The sequence below is a fragment of the Oculina patagonica genome, unplaced genomic scaffold, assembly GCF_052425735.1.
Source record: "Oculina patagonica isolate OP01 unplaced genomic scaffold, crgOcupat unplaced15, whole genome shotgun sequence".
In the NCBI taxonomy this organism is placed as follows: Eukaryota; Metazoa; Cnidaria; class Anthozoa; order Scleractinia; family Oculinidae; genus Oculina; species Oculina patagonica.
This window is the reverse complement of record NW_027557518.1, coordinates 1-20400: the sequence shown is the minus strand read 5'-3', so window position 1 is coordinate 20400 and position 20400 is coordinate 1. Positions and strand designations below refer to the sequence as shown.

Here is a 20400-nt window from a genome sequence, read left to right as displayed (position 1 = left end):
CAAAATGGACCCCATGAATAACGCTCACGGATTTAAAGGTTGCCATACGAGAAATACCCTAATGGCCGGCTTCAACATCCAAGAGTACAAAGGTCAAATTTGACAATATTATCAGGATGTTGGACAATTTCAGTCCATGCCCGTTCAATTTCAATTCGTGCCCGACAATTTCACTGTCCAGCTTCACCAGATGACAGTACAACTTATTTCAGCCACCATGTGTAGTATAATAAACAGTACTACGTATATGTTAAAGTAATACTCAAAATTAAAATTACAGTCGAAGCTCTCATAAGCGGACACCCTCGGGACGCGAAAAAAGTGTCCGCAATTGGAGCTGGCCGCTTACGAGAATAATTCTTGTAAGCGGCCACTAGAGGTGTAGGGGATAGATGGCCGCTTACGGGAGCTTGCCCAGCTAACATAATGGTAATATGCATGTTTCGAAATGTAACCGGACGTGGATGACGACAAAACAAACACTGAAATATGGTACTGTAATTACAGTAAAATCATTGTGACAAACGGCGATGTGAAGTTGATTGATTAATACAAGATACAGAGGTTTTTTATATGATTTTCTTTGCGGTGTCCGCTTACGGGAGCTTAAAAACAAAGAAAAAGTCTAAGTCGTAATCTCGGAAAGTGTCCGCGGCCGCTTACGGGAATGTCCGCTTACGAGAATGTAAAAATACAGAGTTTGTATGGGAGTAAAAACGGGGTTTCTAACAAGGTGGCCGTAAGTAGAGCTGTCCGCTTACGAGAGTGTCCGTTAAGAGAGCTTCGACTGTATATGATTTTAAAATTTATTCTTACTAGGTTCGTCACCATAACTAAACCAACCATTATCATGGTAGCGTCATAGCACAGTTATGTTTCCCATGCAATGTGTCGCTGGAAAATTGTGGAAATGCATATTAATATTTTGCATCATTTAACGTCATATAAACACAGGCATGATAAAACTAAGCGATTCAATCGATGAATGGCAGAGATCTTTGAAAAATACCAACCTTTAATTTGCAAGGCTAGATGACGAGCGACGCGTGAAAATGGAAAAAAAAAATAGACTGTAGTCTCGACACGGACAAGGCCATCGAAATTGCCCGCCTTGTAACAATTCGGGATCGGAAGTGCTGACGCATTCCTCTTGAGTGACGTTTTTATCACCCACAGCGAAAAGTATTCCCTTGAGAAATTAAAACAGTTCCTTGAGAGTTACCAAGAATTCGGTAAGAGAGTGACTTCATTGTCCACAAGTCTTACTATTTTACTTTAACAAGCAAAATAGTCGAAAAAAAGGAGCAGAAACAAGTAAAACGCACGCTTTCTTTCTCTTCATCCTGCTTAAATGTTCTCCGATATCAATGCAGAGTACAGAATATTTAAATAGCCTTGAAATTATCCCGGTTGTAAATTCTCCTTTTGTTGCTTTTTCAGATTCAAGGTTCGTTACCAAAGCGATGAATTCGGTGAAGAAGGCGAAGGAGAAATTCTACTTATCGTACCAAGAAATCCGCAGCATGGCGTAAATGACGGAATGGATGGAAATCGTTCGACTAATTTGCATCCTTTCGATGCACCCGACGGTGTGTTTTTCACACAAGATGAAGTCAATAACTTGACTCTCTGTTGCTGCGAGTGCTGTCACCGACAAGCTTGTCAGGGGTTGTCCAAGATATGTTGTAACGTCTTTCCACAGCACAGCACTGCCAATCAGTTCTTCACATCCAAGATGTTCTCGGCGTATCACTGTGAAGGGTACGGCGCATGCGTAGATGCCAATGCTGTTGGCTTTTTGAGAAATGGTGACAAGGAAAGGGAGCAAAATGATAATGTTAACATTGTGTGACAGAAATTACCGTATAAAGATTAGAGGCGCATAAAATGATGTCGTTTGCAAAACTTGCTAAATGTTTCATGACAAAGCAAAGAGCCAAGCTTAAGATGGTCAAGATTCGTGAAGATTTTGACAGATTGGGAAAGGCGTACTGGAAAAATGTTGCTAAAATGTTCAGTTAACGCTATCCCAGGCGTTGCACCTTTGAATATTTTTCAAATATTGATTATATAGTTTTCTCTGAAGGTACTTTTAGTCGTCCTTTTTTCGTATTTTAGTTTTGGTAGTTTTGGTTAAGCAAGATTCAAAATTAAGGATTTTTAATTTTAGAATCTTAAACAAAAAAAATGACAAATGTTTCAACATGTACCTTCTAGATCTCATTCCATTTTTATCAACATCGAATTATTTCCTTTTGGAAAATAATGTCTTTCAACTTTTTCTCTTGACATGTATGCCGCTGATAATATTATTAGGTAGTATTTACATGTTGGAGGCATCTGCTGGTTTTACAAGTAGAACAAAGAGCGGGAGAACATCTGCTTCGTTTAGTAAAACCGTTCATATCTATTCCATGCTTTTACAAGTAGAAAATCATGACTATTAACTAATAGCCTGAATAAACAGATAGAAAAATCAGTAAAAGAAATATTTTAAATTAGAGACGTGTTTTGGAAGAGAGCAAAAATATGATTGGCTGGCGACTAGAACATTTCCTGTACAGTGATTCTTTTTCAGAGTAATCTCTAATCTTATTGGTAAACCTTTTATTAACATGGGATCTCTTAGTATTGCATGTCAATTTACTGTTAAGAAGGGTCCTTATTAAAAAGTGTATTTTTTCTTTGAACCATCATCTGCTTTTAACATAGTCTGATTAGCATTTATATTACTAATATGAAAACATCCTCTATCAGATTTTATCTCATTTTTAAATTTCAATTCTCACATATGTTTCGCTGCTAGAAAACCAAGAATATCAGAAATAGTAAACATTTGGCCTATGATATTGCTTACAGATGTAACCTAGAGTTCCATATTCTCAATGAGTCATATAAAAAAAAACGATTTTTAAGTGAAATTTTGCGACGTGACATACATTTAAATTTAATGCAAGCTGATTTGCATTTCTTTATTTTATTAACTAAAGTATAGAGAATAATGGCAGCATTTAGCCCAAGAATGTCGATTCTCTCCGGAATTAAACTAGTATACTAGTTCCCTTTTACAAGTCGCTTTATAATACAATGTTACTAGTTCTTCAAAAAAACAAAACGAACAAAGCTGTCTCCTCACTTGATACACAGACGATCATTGTAATTTAAAACTATTTCATGGAAAAGGGATCCAAATAAAACTTATCATCGTTGTAGATTACTCGCGCGCAATGGAGGATTGTTGTCAGCTTTTTCCCATGGCCAGACTTGCCAACCAAATGCAATACCATTTGCTGTTGTTGTTGCTGGTTGAAGAGGGTTCCTGATCCCAGTGCGACAATATTTCACAAATTATTCCTCTGTAAAGTATTATTTCAGAGTTGCTACCAAGGTGAAAAAATATTTAACGTGTTGGTTAGATAAATACTTCTTCTCGTACACAATTGTACTTGGAAGAATTCCCGGTGTCAATTGTTGCGATATCTAACTTGACGAACAATAGAACAGTTGTTTGACTGTGTCTTTCACCGCTTGTCTTACTTCTGCGATCTTCCAACAATAAAGGAAAGGGTTTAAAGAAGAGTTTAGGAATACAACAGATGTTGTAAACCTCCAGCCCAGGACAAGAGGCGGCGTTAAACCGGTGAAGGTTGCGATTGCTGTTACAACACAATACGGAAGGTAACACGCCAGTAATGTAAACTGTATCCACAGTGAACTAGAAAGGGTCTTTCTGTATCGAGCAATGTTCAGTGGAACTTCCCCTTGGTTTTGTTGTGTTTGGGAAGATTGGTCTTGCACTCTTGTTTGGTGACGGCGAAGATGGGCATAGATCTTGGTGTAAGTGAAGGTAGAGGTTAATACACATGTAAGTATCAGCACACATCCGTACCACAGAAAGACAAAATAATTCCAAACACACCACGCGGCGATAACGAAATTTATGACCCAAAAACAAACTGTAACAGCAACAGTTCTCCTAACAGTTACAATTTGTCGAAAACGTAACCCCAACAAGAAAGCGAGAAGCCTTTCCACACTCACTGCCGTTAATGTCAACAGAGACACCCCGAAGAGAACTACACCTAACAGAAAGCTTATGCCTAAGATGGGGCCACACAGAGTCCAATTTTCGTTTGCAACAGAGACAAACAGGATGGCGACCATTGGTTGTAAAATGATGCCAACACAGAGATCTGATGTAGCTAGACAACGCAGCAGAACTTTCGATGGAGGATGGAGAGAAGTCGACGGCTTTTGAAGGGCAGTCAGAATCAAAATGTTACCAATGGAAGCAATGATGGAAAAAAGGAAGTTGAAAGCTGAAAGGAATATTACTGCAGGCTTATTGTCTGGATTTGTCGAGCAAATGAATTCTTCAAGCGTTTGGCTGTTTCTAGTGGAGTTAGACATCTTTCCTTGACAGTCTAGCTCATAAAAGCATCGTAAGACATGGTAGAAAGTCTTTTCTTGTAACGAGTCACCAGTAACTCGCCGAAGCAGTATCTGTGTCTAGGCTGCATGATAGCCGGTCGGTGGCATTTTACATAGAGAGAACTGAAATATTGATAAGGGAATTGTTTTACCTGACAGGAAACTGATACATGAGCAGACAGCTTGGCGTCTATTATAGTTTAAACTGAATAAATTCAAACCAGCCTATCACCGTGAGCAAGCTGCAACAAGGCTGTGTTTGAAGGCTATTTTGTGTCAATTTCTAGTGGAGTTAGACATCTTTCCTTTACAAGAGGCCAGCTCTTAAAAGCACCAGCTTTATCATCACAGGAGGTTTAACGAGTTACCAGTGAGATGACGAGGCAGTATCCGGGCCAGATTTCTTAAACGTTGTATTACAGTATTATAGCTGGGTGCAAGGGAATCGTTTGATTTAAAAGGGAAACTGACACATTGGAAAGGCAGCTGGACAAGCTACAAGAAGACCGTGTTTGAAGTTTACTTTGTATCAGAAGACACACAGGAAGTTGAAAAACACGGGAAGTTAAAGAACAGGGAAAGTTAAATGACACAGCAAGATGAAGCTGCAGTGAAGCCCAAGAACACAACAAAAATAATAAAATACCCTATATTAAGGTGGGGTTCCTCCTGAATTTGAATAAAGTTTCAAGAGGTTTAAAGAAGAGATTGAAGAAGAAAAAAATTAAACATCACCAGACAGTTGACCCCTACGCAAGAGCATTCCAGGTTGTCAGTGGGACTGTCTGGTATCCGTCTATCAATTTTTAACTACATACCGGTATTTAATCTCCAATATTAAGTATTTCTCTAAATTTAATCAATATTTTAAGAAAAAACTATCTCCTCCCCAAAATTCCCAAAATTACCCAAAGTTTACAAAATACCGCAAAACATAGATATATGGGATGAGTGAAGCGTTTTCGGATTCCTTGAAACGTGAACGAGATAATTCTGTTAAACCCATATCAAAACCCCGCCTAAAACGTGCTTGCGTATCTGCATAATCAGGTATAATCAGCTTTAATTCCCTGTATGCAGTGAGTTGACGTACAGCTAAGCCATGTAAACATTGTACTCTTCAACTTACCCGAGAACAATTTGCAGCAATCAGTTCTGACGTTTTAACTGTGAGTTTTCCATAATGACCCATTAGGATTTGACATATTTATCTTGTGACTGTCTTTGGTGTGGACACTTTGCCACACGGGCAGATAATAACTGCTAGATATTAAACCGCGTATGAATTAACTTTATCTTTCCTGTTTATAAAATTACCTTGTGGCTGATTATGATTTTTTCATAGCTTTTAAGTTCTTTGCGAGTAATTTGACAAGGCTAACAGAAATACGACTGCTACAATTAATATGTAAATGAAGGGATGAAAAGTAATTGCAGTCGAGTAAAAATAAACATCAAACGATGCTTAAGTAAAACCGAAAACATAAGGCAAAAACCCATGCAAGACTGATATTATTTTGTTAAGGGAGGTATTTTATTAAAACGTCTATCTGCTTTGGCGAAGAAACAAATTATATGCGGTCAGTCATCAATTGTTCTTTAACCGCTTTTTTACGAGTCTGCCTTTTGGTCGAGGGTCGAGGGTCGAGGGTACATTGTCGAGGGTGAGGGTAACATGTCGAGGGTAGGGTCGAGGGTAACAATATTTCCAATATTAATAAAAGATAATTTAGTTAATTATTAATTAATTAATTTATTTATTTATTATTAATCACGGGTGAGGAAGTACTATAACAATATTAATATCACTAAAGATGGTAAATTTCAAGCTCGGTAATAAAGATCTTTATTATTTATTACCGAGCTTGAAATTTACCATCTTTATTATTTACTACAAACTTGATGATTTCGGCATTGCTGATCCTAGCAGTATGCAGGACGCGTGTCACATGGCCCAGCTTACAACGAGTCTCTCGTAGCTCAGTTGGTTAGAGCGCCCAACCGGTATCTGGGAGGCCATGGGTTCGATTCCCGTCGGGGACTCAGAATTTTTCTTTGTCCCAAGCTCGTGTCATGTTGAACATCTCATCTTTAGTACCATGGATGTGTTTTCTTTCGACCGTCGTGTTTTAACTTTCGAATCCAACGTACAGAAAAAAGATGGTGAGTGGTGACTGTACATTTCAACACAACTCCTTGTGAACCTAGCACAGGCAATAGACACCAGAAAAAGCCATGTCTTGGTGAAGATTCTTCATGAACTAACAACATTGTGTATGCCAGGTTTTAAGTTTTCAGACTTTTCCTTTGCGTTTTTATGAGCGAATAAGAGTTTCCGTGCGCCGAGAATTGTGGGTAAATCTACTAGTCGCCGTCTTTTTCAGTACGGTGATACCTGAACAGGTCGACTTGTGAACATTTTCAGTAAAGTCGGATTTAATAAATGTTAGCGCGTGATTCATCCCGAGAAATTTCATTATCTGGATCTTGGCTATGTCAAGAAAGAAAAAAATAAGGAGTTTACTCGACAATTGGATTCGACCCTAGCTCTTTTCTATTCACGTAGTTATTCGTGTATACATGGCCTTCTGTGGGTACTAAACGCCTAGCGATGTCTACGTGCTATTGAATATCTTACCCACAATTATAATTAATTGTAATGGTTGGTAAATTTTTGAAAATTGTGAAAATTTTCTACCCTCGACATTTTACCCTCACCCTCGACAATGTACCCTCGACCCTCGACCCTCGACCAAAAGGCAGACTCCTTTTTTACTAATAAACCTGGACAATTACGGGTCGGCTTACTTTTCTGTTAGCGCTTAATTATTTTTAGTTTTTTAATCCATTAATTATGAAGTTTACGAAATGACCAATCAGAATTTAGTATAGGAGCCATACTCCTAGCTCCACGGGTCACCCCGGAGGACCCAGTCAGTGGAAGTGTTCGCTAACCCTCCATAAGGCAGGCTGCGTTTTATCACCGTTTCTTGACTTCATATTTATTTCAAAGCTAAACTTTGTATACAACGAATCCAAACGAAGAGCGCTATATCTTCTGCATCTCATTATAACAATAATAGTCTAGTCCTTTCCGTTGTACTTGCTATGGAATGAACTCGTTGCAAAATAATACTGAGCGAAATCTGTGAGGAAAACGCTAAAGCTTCACATGCCCTTGCCGCCCCATCCTTACTCCGGCAGCAAAACAAGCCTCAATTACATTGATAGTGCGAAGTGATCGAATATTTAATGGCATAAGCCTGTGTATTATACCCTGTCCCCAGACTAATCTTTACGCTGACACGTACAATTTGGTTTCGAAAGTTCGGGGTGGTCCAATGGAAACCATCTATCACCCCATCAGGAAGAATCCTGTTAGTCCTAAGGGGAGAAAGTTAATATAAACTCCAGCTCTATGATGCGGCTCATTTGATAGACCACAATCCATATTTGAAATATGTTACTTGCCGATGCAGTAATTTTTTTATGAGAGATGCCTAAATTAAAGGACGTGGTTAGCACATGAAAATAAGCTCCAATATGTCTTACGTGGGTGTTTGCGTGGTTGTGGGTAGATTTTAAAGTTGCCAGACAGCCTGACAATTAATCATACACTAAGAAATATTTGCTACTCTAGTCTGCTATTTGGCCAATGGTACCTTCAAATGCGCGCGTTCAGTCCTCTGTTCTAATTTAAATTCCTAGAGATTTTTAATTGATCTGATTATTGATCTGATGACTCAAAGTTGTTCCATAACATAACCTTCTTATTTCTGTTATTTTGCAATTTTATGGCCTTCCATTAATAATTATACCGGCACTTTACCACGATGCAGAACAATCCGTCAAGATAGGAGTAACAAGCTTCTTTGCCATACATCTTGTACTGGTTTTCATCGTTCTTATCGACACTGGTGCGGAACAACCAAGATGGTGGGAGAAATTAGCAAGGTAAGGGCTAGAATGAAAATAATAATGTATTACCAATTTCTCAATAAGGCGAACACTGCACTTTTACCTCCGATACCCGCACTTTCGATTTATCGAACTAGTTTTCTTTCCTCAAGGAGGCTCGAGTAATCTCGATTTCACTCTTAAGTTCTAAAGCTCGAGAGCAATCTGGTTCCCGGGGCACTTGGAACGACGTTGGCTCAACAGACATTTAACATGAATTCACGCTAAAAAACCCTATGATTATTGACGCAACATGACATGCAAAATATTCTGTTAAGGCAAATCCTGAGCACGAGTCAACATACGTTATTCTTGCTATTTTGTCAATTCAGGTGGTTTATCGTACACATTTCTTTCGTCTATTTTGTGAGAGAAATGTTTTCCAATGAAAACACTGGCCCAATGCCGCCACCAATACTGCTGCTTAGCGATGGAGGCCATATTGAAAACCTTGCTATTTTACCGCTGTTAAAGAGAAGGCTACGAAGGATTGTTGTTGTTGACGCTGCCGTTATAAGCATGACGACCAATACTACGGAGACAACTTTTTGATTGCACTGATGCTTGCTTGTACCAAGCTAAACTGTTCGTTTCTAAGTGAAGACGGCCAAGACATCATTTTCGACCTCTTGGAGAAGTTTGTGAGACCAAAAACAGGAGGAAAGCAGCATTATTACAAGTTTGTAGTTCTTTCTTTTTTTTGCTTAGGCGATTTTGCATCTGCTAAGCATAGTTAGTCCTCTCTTCTAACTATGGTCTCAATTAACACTATTTGCAATGAAAGTAGTATAGTAGGGTAAGGTAGGTATCAGGTATCTGGTACGTCGCTCTTCTCGTAAAAGAATACGCTTGTATAAAACCAATTTCAAGTACTAGCTTACGGATTGAGATAGGCTGGCATAAGTTGAAATTAAGCTTTATACGGGAGGTTGTTTTAGAGGAAACGTGGCAAAATGGACCCCATGAATAACGCTCACGGATTTAAAGGTTGCCATACGAGAAATACCCTAATGGCCGGCTTCAACATCCAAGAGTACAAAGGTCAAATTTGACAATATTATCAGGATGTTGGACAATTTCAGTCCATGCCCGTTCAATTTCAATTCATGCCCGACAATTTCACTGTCCAGCATCACCAGATGACAGTACAACTTATTTCAGCCACCATGTGTAGTATAATAAACAGTACTACGTATATGTTAAAGTAATACTCAAAATTAAAATTATATGATTTTAAAATTTATTCTTACTAGGTTCGTCACCATAACTAAACCAACCATGATCATGGCAGCGTCATAGCACAGTTATGTTTCCCATGCAATGTGTCGTTGGAAAATTGTGGAAATGCAGATTAATATTTTGCATCATTTGACGTCATATAAATACAGACACGGTAAAACTAAGCGATTCAATCGATAAATGGGGGGCCCCCCCCAAGGCCCCCCCCCCCCTTTCCCCCCGCAGAGATCTTTGAAAAATACCTACCTTTAATTTGCAAAGGCTAGATGACGAGCGACGCGTGAAAATGGAAAAAATTATAGACTGTAGTCTGACGCAGACAGGGCCATCGAAATTCCCCGCCTTGTACCTTTTTCTTTTGTTGAGGTCATCGCCTTTCCATAGTTAACACATGCATCAAATCGAAAAAACAGAACACAAACAATGGATAACACTTCGGGATCGGAAGTGCTGACGCATTCCTATTGAGTGACGTTTTTATGGCCCACAGCGAAAAGTATTCCCTTGAGAAATTAAAACAGTTCCTTGAGAGTTAACACGAATTCGGTAAGAGAGTCTCTTCATTGTCCACAAGTCTTGCTATTTAGAAAAATAGTCAAAAAAATGGAACAGAAAACAAATAAAATACACGCTTTCTTTCTCCCATCCTGCTTAAATGTTTTCCGAAATCAATGCATAGTACAGAATATTTATATAGTCTTTAAATTATCCCGTTTGTAAATTCTCCCTTTGTTGTTTTTTCAGATTCAAGGTTCGTTACCAAAGCGATGAATTTGGTGAAGAAGGCGAAGGAGAAATTCTACTTATCGTACCAAGAGATCCACAACATGGCGTCAGTGACGAAATGGATGGAAATCGTTCGACCAATGTACATGCTTTCGATGCACCCGACGGCGTGTTTTTCACACAAGATGAAGTCAATAAGTTGACCCTCTGCTGCTGCGAGTGCTGTCACCGACAAGCTTGCCAGGGGTTGTCCAAGATATGTTGTAACGTCTTTCCACAGCACAGCACTGCCAATCAGTTCTTCACATCCCGGATGTTCTCGGCGTATCACTGTGAAGGGTACCGCGCATACGTAGATGCCAATGCTGCGGGCTTTTTGAGAAATGGTGACAAGGAAAGGGAGCAAAATGATTGTGTTAACATTGTGTGACAGAAATTACCGTATAAAGATTAGACACGCATAAAATGATGTCATGATTTGTGAAGATTGTGACAGATTTCGTATTTTAGTTTTGGCAGTTTTGGTTAATTAAGCAAAATTCAAAACTAATGATTTTTCCTTTTAGACTCTTAAACAAAAAAATGACAAATGCTTCAACTAGTACCTTCTCATTCAATTTTTGTCAACATCGAATTATTTCCTTTTGGAAAATAATGTCTTTCAACTTTTTCTTTTGAAATTTGTGCCTCTGATAATATTAGGTAGTATTTACATGTTGGAGGCATCGGCTGGTTTAACAGGTAGAACAAAGAGCGGGACAACATCTGCTTCGTTTAGTTAAACCGTTTATATTTATTCCTTGCTTTAACAGGTAGAAAGTCATGAGTATTAACTAATAGCCTGAATAAACAGAAAGAAATTTATTAACAGAAATATTTTAAATAAGAGATGTGTTTTGTAGGAGAGTGACAATATGATTGGCTGGCGACTAGAACATTTCCTGTTCATTTATTGCCCTCAGAGTTATCTCTTATCCTATTGGCAAACCTTTTCTCAACATGGGATCTCTTAGTAATTGCATGTCAAGGGTACTAATTAAAAACTTCACTTCTCTCTTTAACCATCATCTGCTTTTAACATAGCCTGATTAGCATTTATATTACTTATACGAAAACATCCTCTAGCAGTTTTTATCTCATTTTTAAACTTCAATTCTAAGATATGTTTCGCTGCTACAAAACCAAAACAATCATTTCCAATGAGATTGCTTACAGATGTAGCCTAGAGTTCCATTTTTTCGGTTCCAGTCACTGGCACCGAGAATGAGACACTTAACAAAATAAACGATTTTGATTTTTTAAGTAAAATTTTGCGACGTGACATACAGTTAAATTGAATGCTTGCTGATTTGCATTTATTTATTTTATTTTCTAAAGTAAAAAGGGTAATGCCGGCATTTTACGCAAGAATGTCCATTCTCTCTGGAATTTAACTAGTATACTTGTTCCCTTTTTTAAGTCGCTTTATAATACAATGTTACCAGTTCTTCAAAAGCACGCAGAACGAACAAATCTCTTTCCTTACTTACACAGTGTAATTTAAAAATATTTCGTGGAAAAGGGATCGCAAACTTATCGCCGTTGTCGATTACTCGCGCAATGGAGGATTGTTGTTAGCTTTTTCCATGGCCAGACTTTACAACCAAATGCAATTCGATTTGCTGTTGTTGTTGTTTGAAGTGCGTTCCTGATCCCAACGCGACAGTATTTCACAAATTATTTCTCTGCATAGTATTATTTCAGAGTTTCCACCCAAGTGGAAAAATATTTAACGTGTTTATAATGTAAATACTTCGTCTCGAACACAATTGTACTTGTAGGATGTCCCGGTGTCAATTGTTGCGATATCTAACTTGATGAACAACAGAACAGTTGTTTGACTGTGTCTTTCACCGCTTGTCTCACTTCTGCGATCTTCCAACAGTAAAGGAAAGGGTTTAAAGAAGAGTTGAGGAAGACAACAGATGCTGTCAATCTCCAGCCTAGGACAAGAGGCGGCGTTAAACCGGTGAAGGTTGCTAATGCTGTTACAACACAATAAGGAAGGTAACACGCCAGTAATGTAAACTGTATCCACAGCGAACTTGAAAGGGTCTTTCTGTATCGAGCAATGTTCAGTGGAGTTTCCCCTTGGTTTTGTTGTGCTTGTAAAGGTTGATCTTGCACTCCTGTTTGGTGATGGCGAAGATCAGCATAAATCTTGGTGTAGGAGAAGGTAGCGGTCAATACACATATAAGTATCAGCACACATCCGTACCACAGAAAAACAAGATAATTCCAAACACACCAGGCAGCGATAGCAAAATTTATGATCCAAAAACAAACTGCAATAGCAACAGTTCTCCTAACAGTTACAATTTGTCGAAAACGTAACCCTAACAACAAAGCAAGAAGCCTTTCCACACTCACGGCCGTTAATGTCAACAGAGACACCCCGAACAGAACTACACCTAGCACATAGCTTATGCCCAAAATGGGGCCACACAGAGTCCAATTTTCGTTTGCAACAGAAACAAACACGATGGCAACCAGTGGTTGTAAAATGATGCCAACACAGAGATCCGATGAAGCTAGACAACGTAGCAGAACTTTCGATGGAGGATGGAGAGAAGTCGACGGCTTTTGAAGCGCAATCAGAATCAAAATATTACCAATGGAAGCGACGATAGAAAAGAGAAAGTTAAATACTGAAAGAAATATCACTGCAGGCTTATCGTCTGGATTGGTATAACATACAGATTCTTCGAGTGTTTTTTCATTTGTAGTGAAGTTAGACATCTTTCCTTGACAAGAGGCTAGCTCGTAAATGCATCAATCTTACATGACAGGAAGACTTTTCATTTAACGAGTTACCAGTGAGATAACGAGGCGGCATCCGGGACCAGGTTTTTTTAAAGGTTGCGTTAATGTATAAAAGTCGGCTGGGTGCCTTTTATAGACAGAGGAAATTAATGATAAGGGAATTGTTTTATTTAAAAGCGATACTCATGCATGGGCCTGACAGCTGGGCAGCTGCAAGAAGGACGACTTTAAAGGTTACGTTGTGCCAGAAGGCGCAAAGGAAGTTGAAAAACGCAGGGCGTTAAAGAACATGGAAGGTCAAAAGGCAGGGCAAGTTTAGGGAGCAGGGAAGCCCAACAATATAACAAAAGTAGAAAACTTATAATAAACGTTCTTGGGTTAATCTGCATAATCAGGTATAATTAGTTCTAATTCCCTGTGTGCGGTAAATTGAGGTGAAGCCAAGCCATGTAAACATTGTATTCCTCAACCTATCCAAACACAAGTTACAATAATTGGTTCTGATGCTTTTAACCGTGAGTTTGCCATACTACTCTTTGGTCTAGACACTTTGTCCCACGGTCATATTAAAACGACCAGATATTAAACCGCACACGAATTAAAAATAAATATCAATCCATGCTTCTGTGAAATCGAAAACATAAAACAAAAAAAAAAACAAACAACACTTACATTTTAAGGGAGACATTTAATTAAAACGTCGATATGCTTTGGCGAGTTACGTAATTGTATACAGTTATCAAAAACGGACAGTTCTATAGCTGCATTTTTTACTGATCAACTTGTACAATAACAGGCCTTTTCACTTTTTTCAGTCAGCGTTTTTAAAGTTTTGTAATTTTTTAATCGTGATGATGGTACGCCTTTAATTATGAAGTTCAGGAACTGACCAGTTAGAATTAAGAGAAGGAACACATACTCACCCGACTTACTACTAAGGTAAAACGTGGGATCGAGCGAAAGGTGATCAATGTAGGACTCGCTGAAAACAAATGTATGCGTCGTCTTTTGCATACAATCCGTATTTGATTAATTTTTAACCTGATCAATAACTGTGTATTAATATTTATGAACTGGTTAAGTTATCGGCTAATCTAAGAATGTTCAACAAGTTCGTGGAAGAGGTCCGGTCTTCAATACACTCGTGAAATAGTTCACTAATAATTTAACTGTGTTTTTTAATTTTCATATAATCAAATTGAACACTGACGATCAGTGTAGTTTTTTAGTGTAGTTTTAAGCATCAAATAGTTTATGCATCAAATAATAATGTTAACTTGCTTAAAGTTGGTCCAGCTTTTGAATTCCCTCACGTTGCCAACCGATTGCCAACGACCATATGGAAAGGAAGTATACCTAACAAGTACCCTGATTCATGGACCACCCCTGTGGACCCGGTCCACGTACACCTCATGAACCGTGGACTCGGTCAATAGACCACCCTATAGACCTAGTCCATGAACGATACCATTGTGGACCTGAACAACGGACCACCTTATATACCAGCTCCACAGGTCACACCTGAAGACCCAGTCCATGGACACCTGATGGACCACCCCTGGGCCTGATTTTCGTCGTATACGTTTCTGAGCTATATATGGTAGCTTGTACGTACACGTATTTGTTTACACCCGATTAGGCAGGCTTCAATTATCAGCATTTCTTGACTTCACATGCGTCACATGCATGCAACGAATCCAAACGAAAAGCGCTTAATCTTCTGCATCCCAAGTAACAATAAAAGTCTATTCCTTCCCGTTGTACTCGCTATGGAATGAAATTGATAAAAAAAAAAAATACTGAGCGAAATCTGTGAGGAAAACGCTAAATCATCACTTGCCCTTGCTGCCCCATCGTTACTCCGACAGCAAAACAAGCGTCAGTTACATAGATAGTACGATCAGTGAGTCTGTGTATTACACTCTGTCCCCAGACAAACCTTTACGCATAAGGGATGGTCCCAGGACCACCACCCCACCTGGGTCCATGTTTAATATACGTCCTTATAGAAACCACCAACCTTAACTGTCAATTTTATTTAATAATAATAACAACAACCATTTTCTTAAAGTTTCGGCTGTTCATTCAGGGAGTGAAACGAAGAGAAAAATAGATTTCCGTGCTTAAATTTGCCACGTGTGTCAGAGCAAGATAATCAAATTTATTTTAAAAAAGAAAATTCTTCAATAAAAAACAACGAGCTGGGAAACGCATATTTTAATGCAAACAATCGCCTTGAATGCATATTTACCACACCCTGAAATCAAAAACACTGTTAGTGGGTGCCTATTATAACATATGCATGGGTAAAATTGAACTAAGCCAAAGAAAGAAATTGGCATTGGAGCAGGATCTGATTAAAAATTCCTAGTAACTTTATTCACTTGCAAATGACCCTTTATAGTTATCACGACTACGCTGTTATGTTTAGTCTGCTAAAGTCTACTCAAACATAGATTCGATAACACCCTCACGAAAAATCCTCTCCGAGGCATATTCCTTGATTTTGAGCCAAAGGCGATCTGGATGTTCTGATTTTCCGCAAAATTTATCGTAATACAACTTGTGAATGTCATCGGCTGCCGCAAAAATGTCCGTGTGTACAATTGATAGAATCCAATGAATCCTTTGTGGTGCAAAGTCATGAATGACAGCTCCATAGTCCTCCAGAAAAGCCGCGCGAAAACTCCTCCACGAAATTGAATTGTAACCCTCAAAGTGCCTCGTCCAAAAGTCGTCAGAATGCATGGCTGATACTCGCGACCACGCTCGCTCCCTGCCACGCAATGTTAAACTTTCCATTGATACAGCCTTGTAAGATGTTTTTCTTACGGACAGTTTCTCCACCGTCGGAAATTTATTTTCCATTGTACAAATATCTATGTCGCCCTTATCGACGGTCACAGTGTTTTCTAAGTAATTCGCTTTCCGTGACTCATACTCTTTCTTCTTCTTCCGCTTTCGCACCTTCTCAGGCCGTGATGTTGATTCTGTAACAAAGATAACACAATAGTGTTACAGTCTTTCAGAGGGGATATGTTCAGTATAAAACACACAGAACTGTATTCGTTGCAAGTGAAAATTAGTTGACATCCAAAGAGTCTGTGGTAAATATCAGCCGGTTCTAAGTACAAGGCTCCCGTTTTTGAAACGAACAAGACCCCAAGGGCTTTTTTTGTTATTAGATTTTTATTTTTTTTATTTACATGCGTGGTAAATTAAAATTCAGTGCACTAGCTGTTGCAAGCAGACATGTACAGAGTACAAAAAATTACGAATTGAGACACAAATCAACAGGAGGATGGTACCTTTAGTTGCAGGTTATTTTAAAGCGACTTTTTGTAACCCAACTAGTTTTTTTACCGGTCGGCAAAATCCTAGTTTTTTTGCCGACGAACAATTTAATCGATGTTACGTAATCTAACATCAAACCAGCAAAATCTTTAAGAAGCCGAAAAAATAAAAAATAAAATCAAGAATCGAAATGGAATGAATAAAAAGGAAAGAAAAACAATAGGCTTTTTTATTGTGCTGGTTGTTTGGCTCTACCTAGGGCTTGTGATAAGGCCAAAAGGTCCTACTTTGTAGCGAAAGGTCCTACTTTATAGCGAAAATTCTACATTCATCTTTTCTGACGAGAAAACGGAATCAACAGCCACGACATCAGATATGATACAGTGAAAACGAAAGTTAATTATAAAGAAATACATTTATACTCATTTGTAGCACAAGTAAAAATTACCTGATCGAAAAGCGAAACACTGAAATGACATCATAACAGCAACGGGTGCATGGAAGAATCGTGATTTGCAACGAGAAAATTCGGAAATTTTTACTTCAGCTTTGAATTGGAACTTCGTCCGGCAATGTCGCTTTGTTCATAAGCCGACGCCTTCACATTAAGGAAAATCTTCTCACTGTTTGAAATCCAGGAGACTTTCGTTTGTGCGTAGGAGAAAAGCTTGTCGAATGGCCGACGGATTTCGCACGCTTGGTATACAATCACAACTGACTGTTGAGCCAACAAACCTTTAGATTTTAAGCGTTAAGTTCAAATTAAATTGATTTAAGTGTTATTAAAATTATTGATAAACATGCATCAAACTTATGCAAATGTAAAAAAAAGTTAATTATGTTAACCAGACGGCAGAAAATGCGGTTTGAAAAATCACTGAACTCTCGCTAATGATTTGAATTTTGATTGCGTTTCGTTTTGTTTTTTCCATTTTGAGTTTTTAAAATAATCACGGTTGAACTTTTGAACCGAAGAAAACGTTGTTGTTGTAAATAAAAGGCTTTGTAATCATTAAAAAAGCAACGTCGCTTCGGGTCTTTGATAACATAAAATTTTTTATATCAGCAATAATGCAACATGGTTTACCTAAAATCCAAGATATGACGATACTATATGCATAAAACATTAATGTGATAAAATATTTGTGATATAAACACGCTTTTCCCTTGTAGCACAAGCCAAAATGTTCTGGATTAGCTGAGAACAGATTACGTCACACGCGCCGGAGATAACGCAAAAAAGATGAAAACACAATAACGATTAAATCTGGTAATTTTTTAATTTACTTTACTCTGAGAACGAGACATCAATATAAGATATTTACATAACAAGGACAACGCTTTCTCGTGTGTATGACGTTTGCGCGGAGAAATTAAAACTGCTAACAATAAAAACATAGGGACTCACTTTATGAAATAAATACAAACTACATGTAAATTGAAAGGGCAAAAAGGAAAAATAAATGCATTTTCGAAAAAAAGGAGGATTATTTTTACCCCAGGTCAAAAGTCTTATTTACGATTCTAAACAAACCTAATTGAACATTTGACACGGGTTACCAAAAATCTCACATTTTTTTTTTAAAAAAATACTAACTTCAAAGTCGAGTTGGTAGTTGCTTTTATAATTTTACAGCTCTGTAACCCTTTATAATAGTTCCATATTCTTGTTTTAGGGACGGGTAGGTGAGTGTCTTAAAGAAACATAGGTACGCAGTGCGTGCGTAGAGCAACTTAAGGGCAGTTAGTACAAACTGCCGCATATATACTCTGCTCTCTTTGGAGAGGCTTGTGAGGGCATCCATATTGATAATAGAATAACTAAGGTTGCGTGATCTGTACTTTTTAGCAAGACGGATTCTAACATAAATTTATTCAATTATGTGCCGCTGATAATTAACAATTTTAAGATTTTCGTATAGTACTGTTTACATAAAACTTCCCCCCCCCCCCCCCCCGTAAATAGAGTTGTTGGTATTGTGGCATGCAGTTTTTCTTGTAATGCGCTGTACCTCAATGGCCGAGGTTACTTTGTTTCATCGTTTTGTATTCTTGGGAAAGACATTTAACTCCCTCAGTGTCTTTGTGCAGAAATTAGTACCGGCAAATTAAATGCTGGGGGTAACCCTGCGATGGACTAGCTTCCAATCGAGGGGGAGAAAAAATACTCTTAGTCGCTTCATGCTATGGAAACGCGGGAAACCCTTTATATTTTTACAATGTTACACAGGGTAAATAACGATCATGCAAATTGTCTGGAATTTTAAGTCAGATTCGATCAGATCCTAAAAGGAATATAAATTCATCTCACAGCAAAGCCACAGCTCAGGATAGAGAAGGATATATTTTTAATGGCGTATTAATAGCACGAAGTCTTAAATACTTATTTACTATCATCTGCCACACTGATTATAATTTCAAAGGTTATGGTTTGTTTTTTTCTGAAACTATAAATCATCATTTAGAATGATAATTGTATCTTTTGAACTTTCGGTGATTTAAATCAGACTGAGAATCAATTTGACAACTTATTGTTTCAAACCTAAAAAATAATTATTACAAAATAAAAACTTCCATTATAAGTAGGAGAAAACCACATGTAAAGCTTCTTCTAGCAAAGGAAATTTAAATTTTGTCAGAAAACCATATCCGACATATGAAAGGACACGCTAACTTAGTCGGGTTAATTAAATTCTAATTAAGTTATCAACTAGCCATTTACTTTATATTTAGACGCTTTCGTTGTGTTTACAGTACGAATTGGATAATCGAAAGCATCTTAAAATTATTCTTGGAATATTTACACAGCCAGCCAATCAAATACACGCGAGGTCAAACATTTAGAAGCGGGGGTGAATGATCTGAAAAGCTTTTAATTAGTCAAAATTAAAAACAATAATGGTGGATGTTTTTCAAACCTACGTCCTCGAATGTAGCCTACGGTGTTTAGTTATCGTTTATTTATAATTTGGATATATTGCTCGTCAGCTGACAAAAGATAATGTGGAGTATTTTTACTGGAATAAAGGTGAATACCCTTCAAGGTAACCAAAAGTTTAAGGCACTGAAAAACTCTCCTGAATTATCCAACGCATCAATTTTCTCTAAGAAAATATGCTGTTGCGATGAAATCAAGATAAACAATTTTGCTCTCAACTTTTTTATTTTGATATATATAAAATAGTTGCTAACTATTTGCCCACTTTCAAACACTTGTAACTTTTAGGTAAAGTAGCACTAAAATAAGCAGGATACTGGTTAAGTATCGGACTATGACCTAAATAAATCGATATCTTTATCTTTGAAGTACTTTTCTTGTTTTTTTTTTTTTGTAAATTTCGTCGCTTGACCCTATGGTAAAAGTTCAATGTAACGATGAGCCGACTAGTTCCTACTTCCAAGACCTCATTATTCAGCTGCGCGGTTACTCTATTTTGGGTCACGTGGTGTAAGTAAAAAGCCCCCATTCAGGTGACGTCACCAGCAAGCTTGGAAAACGAGCACAAAGTCTAACGCGGGCGTACGTAAGTTATTTCCTAACAAAAGCATCAAAATAATCAAAAGGTCAAATTCAATGTTTAAAGTCAGATCCTAAAAGGGATATAAATTCATTCCACAGCAAAGCCACAGCTCAATTTAGAAAGGGATATATCTTTTAAAATGGCGTATTAGTAGCACGAAGTCTTAAATACTCATTTACTATCATTTAAAGGAGCAATGTCACCATATTTCAAGTCATTTTTCTGATTAATTTCAAATTGAAGGAAACCTTAAAATAATAGTTTTCTAAAATAGAAAAACAAGAAAGGAGCAATAAAAACGCAAAAATAACTAAGGATGGTTTTGACTGATGAAGATTAAGACGGATTACAATCGACAAACTTGAAAAAAATTGCCATCTTTTTCAAGATGCGTTGTCCGTGACGTAGCTCCTTTACACAGTGATTTTAG

At 37.8% G+C, this 20400-nt stretch overlaps 3 protein-coding genes and 1 pseudogene across 3 annotated transcripts; 1 reads left to right on the top strand and 3 right to left on the bottom strand.

The window, feature by feature from the left end:
• Nucleotides 1-3480: 3480 nt before the first annotated feature.
• Nucleotides 3481-4410, bottom strand: LOC144639916 (adenosine receptor A3-like). Its single transcript, XM_078499179.1, has one exon. It carries the CDS (start codon nucleotides 4408-4410, stop codon nucleotides 3481-3483), a length of 930 nt encoding a protein of 309 aa, XP_078355305.1.
• Nucleotides 4411-8279: 3869 nt separating this feature from the next.
• On the top strand, nucleotides 8280-10783 carry LOC144639914 (uncharacterized; annotated as a pseudogene).
• A 1418-nt stretch (nucleotides 10784-12201) lies between these two features.
• On the bottom strand, nucleotides 12202-13131 carry LOC144639928 (adenosine receptor A3-like). The gene has a single exon (XM_078499193.1). The coding sequence runs from the start codon at nucleotides 13129-13131 to the stop codon at nucleotides 12202-12204; it is 930 nt and encodes a 309-aa protein (XP_078355319.1).
• A 2226-nt stretch (nucleotides 13132-15357) lies between these two features.
• Nucleotides 15358-16992, bottom strand: LOC144639930 (uncharacterized). The gene is made up of 2 exons (XM_078499194.1): nucleotides 16898-16992; nucleotides 15358-16145 (listed from the first exon to the last, which is right to left on the bottom strand). The coding sequence occupies exons 1-2, from the start codon at nucleotides 16929-16931 to the stop codon at nucleotides 15598-15600; spliced, it is 582 nt and encodes a 193-aa protein (XP_078355320.1). The 5' UTR covers nucleotides 16932-16992; the 3' UTR covers nucleotides 15358-15597.
• Nucleotides 16993-20400: the final 3408 nt, after the last annotated feature.

What these genes read in the sequence shown, in the direction of transcription:
- LOC144639916 (XM_078499179.1), bottom strand. Translation starts at nt 4,410, where the DNA reads ATGTCTAACTCCACTAGAAACAGCCAAACGCTTGAAGAATTCATTTGC.
- LOC144639930 (XM_078499194.1), bottom strand. Translation starts at nt 16,931, where the DNA reads ATGATGTCATTTCAGTGTTTCGCTTTTCGATCAG. An exon ending in GTGTTTCGCTTTTCGATCAG is followed by an intron (nt 16,146 to 16,897) that starts GTAATTTTTACT and finishes TCTTTGTTACAG; the next exon opens with AATCAACATCACGGCCTGAG.
- LOC144639928 (XM_078499193.1), bottom strand. Translation starts at nt 13,131, where the DNA reads ATGTCTAACTTCACTACAAATGAAAAAACACTCGAAGAATCTGTATGT.